Source organism: Harpia harpyja, chromosome Z (assembly GCF_026419915.1).
Source record: "Harpia harpyja isolate bHarHar1 chromosome Z, bHarHar1 primary haplotype, whole genome shotgun sequence".
Taxonomy (NCBI): domain Eukaryota; kingdom Metazoa; phylum Chordata; class Aves; order Accipitriformes; family Accipitridae; genus Harpia; species Harpia harpyja.
The window spans coordinates 51237722-51251146 of NC_068969.1; the positions used below are offsets into that span (position 1 = coordinate 51237722).

Genomic DNA, 13425 nt, shown 5'->3' on the forward strand with positions numbered 1-13425 from the left:
CAATAATACCCTTTTGCTTCTGTTTTTCAGTATCTAAGGAATTGATTCTTTAAATAATTATTTACAGGCAATGAGAAACCAAAAAGAAAACCTCTTTTAAATGAAGAATTCTGCAGTATTACAGAACCTGCTTTTCTTCATACTGATATCTTTTCTTATGTGCATTGATATGAGATGGTTGGTTCTTGTCTTCAGTAAATGAAGATTCACTTCACTGGCAGAATCTCTCATAACAAGATTGATTTGTCTTGTTTTGTTTTCAGTGCAATGAAACTTCCTTCTTTTTTGAAGCACGTAACAAGATCACATGCAAACATCTCTGGAAATGCTGTGTAGAACATCATACATTTTTCAGGTGAGTGATGCAGCAGTTGTGGTTTTGTTACCAAAAGGAGGGAGACTGTATTGACTAAGAACCGTGTTATACCTACAGAGTGGTATAACACAGGCTTGCTGCCTGGAAACACGTTTGCACTGTTGGTTATAGAATGCTCTTAAAAGCTGATGCCTTCCCTTTTCTTACAAAATGTGAAACCATAAATTTGAAATTGGGTAGTTTGGTGGTTTCTTTTGTCTTAGAATTCTTCTTGAAACAGTATCTCAGGTTGCATAAAGTAGGCTTTAACAGAAGTATCCACAAATGTATATGGCAGGATTTAAGCTGCCATACACATTTTTACATATTTAACCAACAAATATTCTGTAGCAGCATTGACTTGGGTTTCAGACATCACTATTTCATACAATGCACAGAAATTTTGGTTTTTTTTATAGAAAGACTCATTGAATTTCCATAATGTTTTGCTTAGTTATTGAAGTGTATAAAATGTTTTCAATATTACACATGTCAAAACACTTACTTTTACTGTTGCAAAAACACTTAACAGAAATGTGCAAGGGTGTCTAGCTAGGAACTTGTCGATGGGATGCTTGGGGCTGGCTTTAGCAGTGCGGTAAATGAGTAACCTCAGAATCCCTCCTGAAGTCTCATTACTGTGATGTTTTTGTCTGGTACTGTGAAATATTAAGCAAAAGGCTGCTGTTACCAGCAGTTTACAGTAGACCCTGAAATAAAGAGGTGTGTAGTCAAAAGAGGAGGACATAAACATGTGGCTTTGTGGAGCTCTCAACCCCATAAGAGTCTGCCTGGAGGCAGGGATGAAGAGGAACTAGCAGAAAATTATTTTTTTGGAACCTAAAGTTTGCATTTCTCTTCTCTTTTCTGGGGAAGGGGACTGTAATTGAGACCTATCTGTGTAACTTACTCTGTTGTTTTATTTTTCAAACTACATAGAGTGCCAGAGAATGAATCAAACTCTCTATCAAGAAAATTCAGCAAGTTTGGATCCATAGGTTATAAACATCGGTACAGGTGAATTTATTTCATTGTTTAAACTTCAGTTAATTCCTTCTTCATGCCTTCTTTTCTCCTCTTTTCTTCCAATGAAAGAAAAACCCCACCCAGACTGTGACTCAGAGCAGTTCTGCTGACAAAGCATGAATCAGGGCCTTTTTAACAGACTCCCCTTGGGAGTCTGGCAGTTGCCAGACAAATGTGAGTTACTTCTCATTCTCCAGATACCCAGAGTTGACTAGGGCCTGCTTGTAGTCCGTAGTGAAAGTGACAGCAGCCTTGGCAATGCTTTTAAGTCAAAATCTTCTTGTAAGTCCTGAAATTATGTTCATGTCCTAAGGGTTTTTTCCCAACAACTGGGGAATACCAAAACGAGGAGGCATGTTGGCTGCCACCTTTCTTCTGGGTCTTAGCAAAGGGTTGGTGCAAAGGAGTGTATGAAGTCTGTAACTGTGATGCCATTCTTTGCAGCTGCAATTGAGCTATGGCAAGGGCTCTTGATCCAAATGGTTATGTCTAATCCTGTGGCAGTACTGCTGTGCAGTGCTATTGACTTCAGAATAAAAATGAGGGCAGATCTGAAGGGAGTTGGGGGTATCTTTTCTGACTGGAATAGCTGGCAAAATTTGATCAGCATTCAAGGGTGCAAGCCTTGAAAGGTACAGTAAACTTCAGACTAAGCATGTCTAGGGAGCACTTAGTCTCAATTCTAGCCTGTGTTAACTAAGCAGACAGTGTGACATAAAAGGCAGTTAATACTGTGATATAGAGGAAAATGTGGCAGGGAGGGTGGGTTTAAGATCCTCTAGCTGCCGTGCCACAACGTAGTAGCAGAATATAGGATGTAGTTAAAATTGTAAGATGTCAGAAACCCAATAGTTTTTACTGAGTTTGAGACTTTATGCTTTTAAGTCTGTTGAAATTACAGGGTCTTTGTCTAGTGAGTAAGGCCCTTGATTTGGCAGTTGGCGACCACTATTTTAAATGTAATTCTGTCACACCGGCTGAGCAATTTTGAGCCAAATAATTTATAGTCTGATTTTTAGAATTGCTTTAAAGTTATGTATTCAGTGAACCTGAAAGGGAGGGTGGAAAGCAGCAAATCAAAACCACATCTGAAAGTCAGGCCGCTTTCTTTTTCCATTTTCATTTTCCGTGTTGGTCAAGTGGGGATAAAAATAGTTTTTCATCTTCTGTAGTTATTGTGAAGCTGCAGGGTGAAAAGGCCCTATTTACTATAATGGCAAATTCTAGAGGTTTTTTTCATGGCCTGCAAATATACTAGGTTTGTTTAGGTTTATTTTTGACTTGTCTGTCTGTCTCTCCTTCCTGTCTGTATTTCCACCATCCCTCAAGAAATACAGGGATCATAATGAGTAAGGCTGATAATCATTAGTTAGACTGTTCTTTGTCACTGCCTCTTAGGAAGACTTTTCTAAAACCAAGAAAACCATAACCCCCAATTTCTCTAGCAGCTCCTGGATTGGAGCTAGTGTCGGTGGTAGGTACTAATAGCAGTGTGTAATAGTAGCTCTATTACACTTGTCCTCAGTCAATCAGAATTCATAGTCAACTGTCTGTTACCCTTGGATGTAAGATCTTGCTTGTAAGGAAGGTATTAACTGATGGAGAGATGACTATGTCCGTTCTGGGCCTGAGCTCATGTGACTGAATCTGGACTGTCTCCAGGCAGGATCAGTGGTGTGTTTCTTGCCCATCTTCTCCAACATATTTCATAATAGTCCAGATTATTTGGGTTATCACATTACCTGGAATGATCCAGCTTCTCCTTACTGTCAATAATAGGGGAATGATTGTACTCCCTTCTGGGTTTCGAGTTGGATCCTGACCCACATTATCGCATCTGTGAAAATGGATAGGAGTTCAGTGAAATCCTGCCAGACTACTGCAGCTGAGAGTTTCCTCTGTGGCACTGTTTCAGCAGATCGGAGCAGGGCACTGGTGCTGGGGAGGAGACAGCTTTCTACCTACCAGGACCTTCCAATAAATTTAAAAAAAATACCATGAAGCAGTTAACTACGTTTGAGTTGTTCCTGCTAGTGGTGCATTTAAGTTCGTCTTCCTTTTTTATTAAGTTTCAAGGGTGATCTGTGATATGGCTTGCCGTGTTGGGATGACGGTCATTACTGACAGCTATGTTTATGTTAGTTTTGCCTAGAAAACATTAAAGTATATATTTTTCTTCTAGTATGAAGTGTTCCCTGTTTTGCTGCAGTGATTCTTGAGGACTCCCCCTGACCTGAGTGGATGGTCTTCTAGTAAATGTGGATTGTGACATCTAGTTGCACCATATTGATTATACAGCGTTAATGATAGTGATGATCAATTGGTGATTGACATGTTAAGTCTTTTCTTGGAATTCAGAGCGGCAGTTACAGCATTTTCATGTGCTTTGGGAATCTTCTCTTTGCTTATCCATCAGCTTTGATTGTCTTCTCTCTTTGCCTTTGGTCTCTGTTGTAGCAGCAAAAGCAGTGACCGTGTTGTGTATCTGTATACATCATTAGATCAAAGCAGAAACTGTAATCTCACTGTTTGACTGTGTATGTGTGGGGACCATAATATTATCCTTTGGCTTTTTTTTCTTTGTTTTTTTTTTTTAAATCTTCTATGTATTTCTTATTAGGTGGCAGACAGTTTTCAGGAAAGCAGTTTCCTTGTCTTATGATCAGATGCTTTGGTTAACACCTGGAGGTGTTAGTGTAAGTGGAAGGTCGTATCCCCAGATGTTTTGTTAAAACTGCTTCTGGAATTTGCAAGACTAACATGGCTGCCAAACTTAAAAGTTGAGCAGTGTTTTCTGGCTAACTTGGGAGCAAAAAACCCATTAAACTGAATACCAAAAACCAGCATTACTGTGATGTAATGTTAGAATTTGGGGTTTTTTTGGTCCTTTAATTCTTTTACAGATTTTGAGAAGATGCAGTGCTGACTACCCCTGTGGGGCTATTGTTGAAAATAAAAGCAGTATTTAGTGGAGTCTATTTGCATAACTCGGAAAATCTACGTATGCAATGCCTGTATAGTTGCTTGGCCCTTGCTGGTATGATACCTGTTTACTTCTAAGTCATTGAACTGCAGGCGTTTAAGCAGCTGAGAGTTAATAGTAACAATTACTTCTTTTGTGTAGTAAGTTTCCAGAAGCAGACATGGAGTTTTGGGGAGGAATGAGACCTGTTTTACATTTTTGTTATGAACACTATGTTCTGCTTAGTCACATGGAGAGAAGCCTTAAAATGAGCATCAAAGAATTTATTTAAACTTAATAAGTTATTTAAATTGAGCAATGAAGAAAAGCCTTACTGTAAACCGGAATTAGGATGACATCTCAATTTATTGTCATTTGGGCCTGTGCTAGTGAGAGTACTTTATTACAATTTGCTTTACAGGGGGTTTTCCATGCCCTTCAGGTTGTCAATCCAGATGGCAGAGAAGTAGCCCCTTACTGACTGGAACTGAAGAATGTTAAATGTGTGTCTTCCTGAGGTGAAAACTTACAGAAAGAATTCAGGAAGTAATCAAATTACTTAAGAAAGTAATATGTTATAATATTAGAGGTTACAAAAGGTCACACCATCTTAGCCTATTCCTAATAAACCTACATTTTTAGTTGCTTAGCTCCTCTTGAAAATGCCAAATATAGAAGAGGTTGGCACAACCTGTTGATGATTCTGCCAACGACTGATTCAAAACAAAAGTCAGGGTAGTGCTACTCAGCAGGACAACCAGAGCTGGGACGAGAAGTGAATAGCTAACAAAACATGCTGCCCAAACCCCACGTGTTGTTTTCAGTCTAAAGATCCTCTGTTTCTTCGATCATTTTTCCAAGTGTTTTCTCATGATTTTGTTGCATTTTCAAATGGCAGGACATCTTTGCAAATGACCAGAGACCCTTCTGTGCAGCTCCCGCGGCCTGACCAGCGCATTGAAAGAAGTCGCAGCAAGACTTACCCTAAAAGAACACAACAGACAGGTAAGTGCTTCTTTACTGGGCCTGTAGAGAGATGTCTTCTTTGGTCTTTGGTTCATTTTGTTTTCAAGAGGCAACGCAAAACTGCTGCAGTGTCCTCAAGGCTCTCTCAGAATGGGTTCTCTCTTTGCCTTAGGTCAGTATCTATACCTAACCTTAACTGGATCTAAAAACTCCACATTTGTGGATAAAAGAGATGGTGTGGATCAAACATGATAAAACCACATGTTTGTAGGTCTAATGTAAAGTATGAAAGGGAAGTTTGAAAACGGGCAGTGAGAATATGTTTTTTTTCAGGAGTCCAGTTTTTCGTTAAAGAATTTTATACTTGCGTGTCTTGGTTAGTATCCCATTGTTCCAGCTGCTTGACCCAGGGTGTCTCTCTTGTACATCCTCTTCCCAGTTCAAGGGCAGTATCCCTTTGTTTTGGTATTAAGTGGAAGAGAAGTTAGTGCCATGCCCTCTGCAATTTTAACATGCTTCAGATGTGTGAGCTGGAAACCTATTCTGCATACTGAAGATGTCAGGGGAAGCTGGAAGTTTTTACAGGTGTTAGAGGAAACATGTAAGATTAAGCATGGATCACAGGAGTCATGCCCTGAATAATGGATGTTTCCTGAAATTTATAGTAGTAATAGAGGCAAAAAGCTTTTCTAATGTCAAGTTCCAGTTCTACATGTGATTATGCATGTGTGCTTAGCTTCATCTATAACAGCAGTTATGCAGATTTCAGTGAAACTCATGCATGGAGTTAAGCATATATATGTATGTGTGTTAGCAGTTTGAGAAAAAACTTGTCTGGGCTTTAAAATGTAAGCAAGATTTCTCTTTATCATAGGCTAGTATGGCATTATAAACTTTTGAGACTCATCAGTTTTAAAAAGAGAGCAGATACATCTGGAAACCTCCCATGTTTATTCTGGATGCTGTCTTTTGACTCAGAAACAAAGCTGGTGTGTTCTGCCTTTTAGCTGCAGTGGGTCTTAAAGTGTAGTGTAATTAAAAGTGTTGCCCTTGGAAAATACAAGCAGTTTACAACAGATTTTTTTTTTTAAATTTTATTTTATTTTGTTAAGTGTAAGAAGAGGAGGATTGCTTTGCTTTCTGATTATGGTATTTTTTGTTGTGTCTGCAGTTGTCAATGGGTGCCTAAGAGGACAAGAAGCTGTTCACCCTTAAACCTAGTGACTTAAACTTTTGTTCAGCTGGGCTGTCCCATTCTTAGGGTGGTAGTTCAAGATGAACAGCATTTCCCACCTCCTTAGTTCCCAGTTCAGTTGTGCAGAAAAATTGTGTGGCTATTCAGAGGTAAACTTGTCAGCTGAAACTCAGCCCTTAGTTGAAAATACTGTTTGCCTTAGTGCAGACAGTGAAAGTCAGTCTCTATTGCTGCAAGGGTGTGTGTGTGTTGTTCTTGTTGATTTTTTTTTGGTCTCTGACTGGAATTGTGAGGGAAACTGAAACCTTCCCGTGGCCTGTTCTGCTAATGTAATGTGATGCAGAATTCTCTGGGCAATGTGTGTTTGTTGTTTTGGTGCATTTAAATACTTTGTTTCACTTTAAAATAAAAAGGCTGCTTTTTCACCATTTTACTCATATGTATTTGTGTAATCTGTATCACCCATCTGAGTTGCTTTTAACTTAATTGATTACCTGTGTGTTCCAAGTGTACAGTCATTTTCCACTGAGGCAGGTGTATTACCTCCAGTGGTTCTTAAGTTAAAATGTATTTGTTTCATTTCCCACTTAAAATACGTGCTAAAGGAAGAGAGCTGTGTCATTCAAATACCATCTTTCCCTATAAATGAGCATTTTTTTTACTCTTATTTTTTAATTTTGTGTTTGGGTATTCACAATGATAAACATCTCATACTCTTTCTCCATTTACATAGGCTTTCAGATGCTGAAAGCAGACTAACGCTGCTTCCCCTCCTTGTGTCAGACACCATGTGACAGTCTGTTGGATGTCACTAGGCTAAATCCACCCATTTTCACCTAAACTGGTTCTTGGATGTGGCAAAGTCCATTTCACACAATAAATCAAGTCTGATATATTTTAAGCATCACTTGTTTAAAAATACTAGCGCAATGTAGATTTTACTTTTACAGAATAATTTTTATCTCGGAAATGAGCCTGGTAGTGTAAACAGTTTTATGAGTTATTTAAAACTTTCCCTGACTGAAGTGTTTGAGAGAATAGTGGCATTTCTTCTGAAAATAAATATTCCTTTTGCATAATGAGATTGTGCCGATGGTTATCATTGATGGCTAGTTCTTTGTTCTTGATTTTGTGTTTCTAGCATGGTGTAATAAGATTAAATAGGCCTTGTTCAACATTTTAAACAAGGTGATTTTACTTTGCATGTATTACATATTTCTTAAGGTGTTTTCTGCCAAATGCCACTTCAGTTAGGATCCAGCCGTACATGGCTTATAATTTAGCTTTTTGGAATGAAATCAGAGCTCCATTTATTCTCCCCAAACCCAATAACAACTTACAAATAGTTCTCATGCAGTAACTTCCTTCCACTTTCTCTGCATTCAGCGTCTTTCCTCACCTGCTTCTTTACTTTTTTTCCTTAAGACTGCAAAGCTAAGTGCATGAAAGGCGTCCTTTCTGCAGCCAGTTCAATTAGCCATTCTGGTTTTGTTTTTTATCTGTTGGTGCCAGTAATGGGACTAGCCACAGCAGTGGTTTTGGGGGCAATTAGATGACCCAATAGCTACAAATACATGGCTGTAGCATGTGCAGTCTGCATTGCCTCCACTGTAGAAGTGTGTGAAGTGCTAAAGCCTCTAACCTCTGGCATCTCATTAAAATGTTTTCCCATGTTCCTTCTTTTTGTATACATGTTCTGGTGTTATAAGCAGTTACATGGTATGTGATTTTTATATTTTTTTTCTGTCACCTGAAGGTAGAGGTAGCTATCTTTTGCAGAGCTGAGTGACTAATAATACTCCTTTTTCTCACTGGTCCATTGAAGTATGCTAAAGTCATTAAGACTGCAGCCACTTAGTGAACTCTGGGTTCAGAGTTGGAGTAGATGTCAAGACAATGATAGAAAATGTTTACTTTTATGTTTTCAGTAAAAATATTTGTGCTTTAAGAGGGATTAAAGAAGATACTGTGAACAGAGAGAAACTAGCTTTCTTGTATAAAAGCCACTGCCGTTGACTGATTCCCCTGATAGGGTAGACAAGTTTAGACAGTTTGGCTTTAGCATGGCAGATTATTTTCCTAGAATCCAGATCATGGTGGTTTAAAATGCAGTAACCTCCCTTTTGTCACTTGCTTAATACGTTTCATATCTCAGTTGTTCTAGGGTAAGTGGAAAAATCAGACCAGAAAACTTCAGTGGCTATGCAATCAATGTTTTTATATTAGTGCATTATTCTTTTTGGTGTATGTTTAGGTTGGTGTTCAAGTTGGTGTTTAGTTGGAGAAGGGTTTTTTGTTTTGTTTTGTAAAGTCTTGCATATGAGATATGCGTAGCTTGTTTCATTTGCTTATTCTCCCCATTTCATTTCAACTGAGATAGAATTACAGTTGCATTTTGTTCTGGTTGCAAATCACAAACTCAAACATGGAACAGGACCTCTCATTATTCTGTCTTACCCTCTTAGGGCAAGACTGATAATGTTCAGCTTTCGCAACAGTGTGTAGGGTGAAAGCGTTCGTTATTCTTTTGGCTGAATGCTGCACAAGAAAAGCTCCTTGGGAACATCCTATCTGGACAAACATGGATGTGACCAGACCTGTTGCCGTGGGTCTGAGTTTATTCAGCAGGGGAAAACACATTGCTTAGGCTTTGTTGTTGTTTGGTTGCTGAGGACTTGATTTGTTCCTGCCTTGCAGACTGGGCAGTTCTATAAACTAGTGTAAAGTAAGTGCTGCCATTCTGATTTAAAAGCCAGGTGGAGAATCGGGAGTGGGTATTAAAATTACAGTACTGTCTGTATTATAATAGTCCCTAAGCAATCACAGGCAGTCACAGTCCCTGCCCTTACTAACTTAACATAGTACCACAGACGCCTATGAGTACCCTGCTTTGCCAGCCTCTGTCATGGTAGATAGAACTGTTGGTCTGGTGCATTCAAAGTCATGAATCTTTTCCCAGAAAATTGTGAGATTGGGTTTGAAAGTTAAATTTTAGAAAATGAATCTTGGGGTAATTTTATTTATTTACTTATTTATTTACTTTGAGCTTTACATTTTAAAGTTTATTTTAAATCCCAGGTTTTGTAAAAGGATGGATGTGACTGCTTCTGCATTTTGTGTATGTGGTGTTGATACCGAAAAAGCTGGTCGAAGAAACTCTCTAAGACTCGATCTTGGAGTTTTAGAAAGCAGGCATTCTTTATTGCAGCGCTGGGTGCATGGGGGATTGCTCCACCTATCGTGCACACCGTCAGGCCTAATTGTGCAGGTTAAGTATATGTTCTACTTACATATTCACTAGATTTCCGACAAATGTTATACATATTCATTAGTTTTCCGGGAAACTATTAGCATATGCAAATGTCCTTTACGCAGGCACATTGAAGGTCTCCAGTGGTCTTCAGGAGTCCTCTGGTGGTCTTCCATAGTCTTCCTCACTTGTCCGCTACTTGACCCTTCTCGGATGATTCTGCGCAGTGTGATCTTCTGCATGTTTGATACATCTTATCCTAAAGAATGCTCGTTAGTGCTTCTATTATCTATGCTTACATTTTGACGTAATTCACATGGATACTTCTAAACTAAGTTACCTAAAAGGGCTAAAGTCCTTATCTTCTTCAGTGGGGGCTCGTCCAGGATGGCCCAGAAACTGCAAGGCCATCCAAAAGCAATTTCTCACACATTTTGCAACATACAGAACCCCTCATCCACCACTGATCAGCAAACAATCGGGCAAAGAAACAGCAACGCCATTGTACTCAGAAAAACATCCTGCATCAGTGTGAGATGCATAAACCCTTGAGGCTACACGTTTGGAAACTAGTTTGGAAAATAAACATTATCAGAGAGTAGGCTATGCTAGTGTGGACGTATGGAAGTCCATTCATTTTTATAGGCTCTTAGTAACACACAGTGCAAAGCATGAGCTCATACTGCATGTTTTCCTTTTGATCACACTATCTTCTGCTCTCATTAATAGATTTAAATACAAACACTACTGCCAGATAATGTCAGTAAAATGGCCTTAGTTCATAAGAAACAGGCATGACAAGCTAATTAGCTTGCCAGGCTCCTGAGGTTTTGGACATTTGAGTTTTTAAAAATGTAATAGTCTATTTAAATTGAATGCACAAATCATCATCAAGATGGCTCTAAAAGAATCTAAGTGTGTGCATTGACCTTACTGGTAAAGTTCAGTGCAGTGAATGCTGACAGTAACTTATCTGAAAAAGGTAAACAACCAGGAAAACCTGCTACAAGTGAGATGTTCAAGATTTCCAGCTATCTAAGGTATTTTTGAGAGGCCTATTACCTGGGCATGCAAGAAACAGTGGTATAGATAAGTTACTGCAATGGGTTTAGTGTTTGGATGGTTTTTCTGGAGTCTATTCTTTTATATTAGGGATACTGTATTGTACAGAGGTGTATGTTGGTAGAACAGTACTGTAGTTAGTAAAAGATACATGAGGTGGAATGTACTTAAAGACAATTATTACAGTTTCTGTAAGCATTGATAGAAAAATCCTAATTAATTATTTGTACAAAAGAATGGTACAGCAAGAGCTTTTTTTTTTTTCAAAAAGCAAAGCAAAGGTCCTCATTGTGGGCAGCAGTGGAGTCAAACACGGCTAATATGAGGTCGTGTCTCAGTAGAAACGTATTTTGTATTTCTGGGTAGATTCTGCCTGTGTGTGATGGTCACTGGTATGTTGTCTTTTCTTTGGTGTTTCCTCTACTAAGTACTTGTTAAAATAGTAGAGCGGTAACCACAGAACTCAACAATGAGAAGAAGCCGTTTCTTTTTTAAGGATTTACTAGTACTGGCTGCTCCAAAAGCTGAGGTGCAGCCTTCGTGCAGGGTGCTGAAGGAGTTGCAAAGGCATCACAGACTTTCTGCACTCGGGTGGACTGACTCTGCATCTCATAACCCCCCATTGCCTGACACCCAGAGAGGACTGTGTGTCAGCAGAATGGTAAGGCTATTGCCAAACATAGCAAAGGATCAGTTCTGGAGGTAGCTATTACTTTTGTAGCACTTGACCCTTGGCTCTTTTTCTGGCAGTTGTTTCATTGCTGTGACATGTTTTGGAGCATGAGTTCTTACTGCTTCATCAAGTTATGAGCACTCTGAGGGGCTTAATTGGAAGCTACCTCCCTCACACAGTAATATGTGAAGTACTGCAATTATTTCCTTTGTCATAAAAAGTTATATCTTTGCTGATTTCAGTACTTCTGTGGGCCAAGTTACTATAGTGGGTTATTTTATCTTATGTATTTGATGGCCTAGGAAAGGCAAGCTAAATGTATGTGCATGCAAAAAAATACGGTCCGAAGCCCTGAGATATCCTTGTAGCTCAACACTTTGACCTACTCCATTTTCATTTCACTACCACTACCTTCCTTAAAGGTGGGAAATTTCCACTTCCTGTTCTTAGTGCTGTCATCTTTCTTTATTTGTGATTTTTGACTGTAGGCATCCTTCTCTCTTTAGATGTCAGAGGAAGAATTTTTGTAGCAGTCTTTTATGGCCTTAATGAAGATTGGTGATTCTTTTTCTGATCATTTTCTCATCCACATTAATTCAATAAACTTTTTTGTTCAGTAATTCTGTCTTTTTGCGAAGCAGGTCATAGTGGCAGTGTAGCTATTGCTTCATTCTTGAAAACAGAAAATAACTGTATGGGCAGATGTGCAGTGCTTCAGAGAGTCTGGAGAGTTGGTTGTCTCGTATTGTATAAAATAGAGGATTCGTTCAGAATGCCGGAACTTTACTTTCCTTTCTGTCTGTGAATCTGTGCTCATTCTCCATTTCCTTCTTCAGAATATTCCAAATTCTTCCTAGTGCTTATGCTTGCATAAACAACAAAAAGTGCCTTGAAGGAGCAAATACGGTACAAGACAGGACCCAGGCTGCTACCCTCCCTTGCCAGACATTAGTCTGAAATGGGCTAGGGAAAGGAGTAAACTACATCATTAGAAGTGGCAATGGCAAACATGTAAAGGGCTTGGCTGAATTCCTTAAACAAAGGGACTAAGGCTGCTTGAGTCCCTCTGCAGTGTATGAGGCATCTGCAGAAAACAAGCAGATTTAACCTGTATAAGAAGCAATTGATGGCCAGACAAAATGCCTTAGGATATCTCAAGTATTTGTGTTGAAGTAGAGGAGAGTCCAGAGACTTTGTATGTCAAAGGGGTGGTATAGAAAGTTGAGGGAGATTGTGGAGAAGTTTCTCCCCTGTGATTGTGGAGAAGGCTTACAATGCAAAATCTCGCCATGGCTTAATATAAAACATTATATTTTAGTTTTAGCCGAACAAAAAGGCTTTGAGTTTGTACCACTGTATTAACAACGCTGTGATGCTGTTGCTTGTGCCCAGAGGGCATAGTATTTCCTTGTTAGCAGTCTTACAGGGTTCAGTCAATCTGTTTCATTATCTTCAATGAACATGCTCAGAATTCTGTCCAGAGCTGATGTACTTCATCAGTGATGTTGCTGTGTTGTTTTACTTAACATCTGTTTCTGGAAGTGGTAACAGTTTTGTAAGAAATGACTGAAATTGCCAGTTAGATGGAAAAAGAATGTGTGAACTGAAGAAAAATTACAGATTAATACTAATAGTACAGCATGGAAACTAAAATCATAGCACCAGTAGGAACAAACCTGTCTTGATGATTAATATATTACTACATACCAAGCTGAACAGAACAGTTCTTTTTTTGTTCATGATACTGAGCTGTATACATCTGTAGAGCATAATCTTATCACTCCATTTTGACATTAACCTGGTATGAAATATCCAGATTTCCTTGGCCCTCAGTGCTCCTAAATCATAAATACACAAATCTGTTTCTTTGAAGCCTGTTACATGGGGACTCAAAAAGAGGGGAAAGTGCATGTTCCTCCTGATTCCTCAGGTTCCC

The 13425-nt window shown here is 38.9% G+C and overlaps 1 protein-coding gene across 4 annotated transcripts in view; it reads left to right on the plus strand.

The window, feature by feature from the left end:
* The window catches only part of EPB41L4A (erythrocyte membrane protein band 4.1 like 4A), a 141624-nt gene that overhangs the window by 92398 nt on the left and 35801 nt on the right, over nucleotides 1-13425 (plus strand). For all 4 annotated transcript variants that reach the window (XM_052777560.1, XM_052777561.1, XM_052777562.1 and 1 more), the window contains exons 10-12: nucleotides 264-355; nucleotides 1295-1372; nucleotides 5242-5348. In XM_052777560.1, coding sequence (XP_052633520.1) covers nucleotides 264-355; nucleotides 1295-1372; nucleotides 5242-5348 — 277 coding nt within the window. The remainder of the gene's footprint in view (nucleotides 1-263; nucleotides 356-1294; nucleotides 1373-5241; nucleotides 5349-13425) is intronic.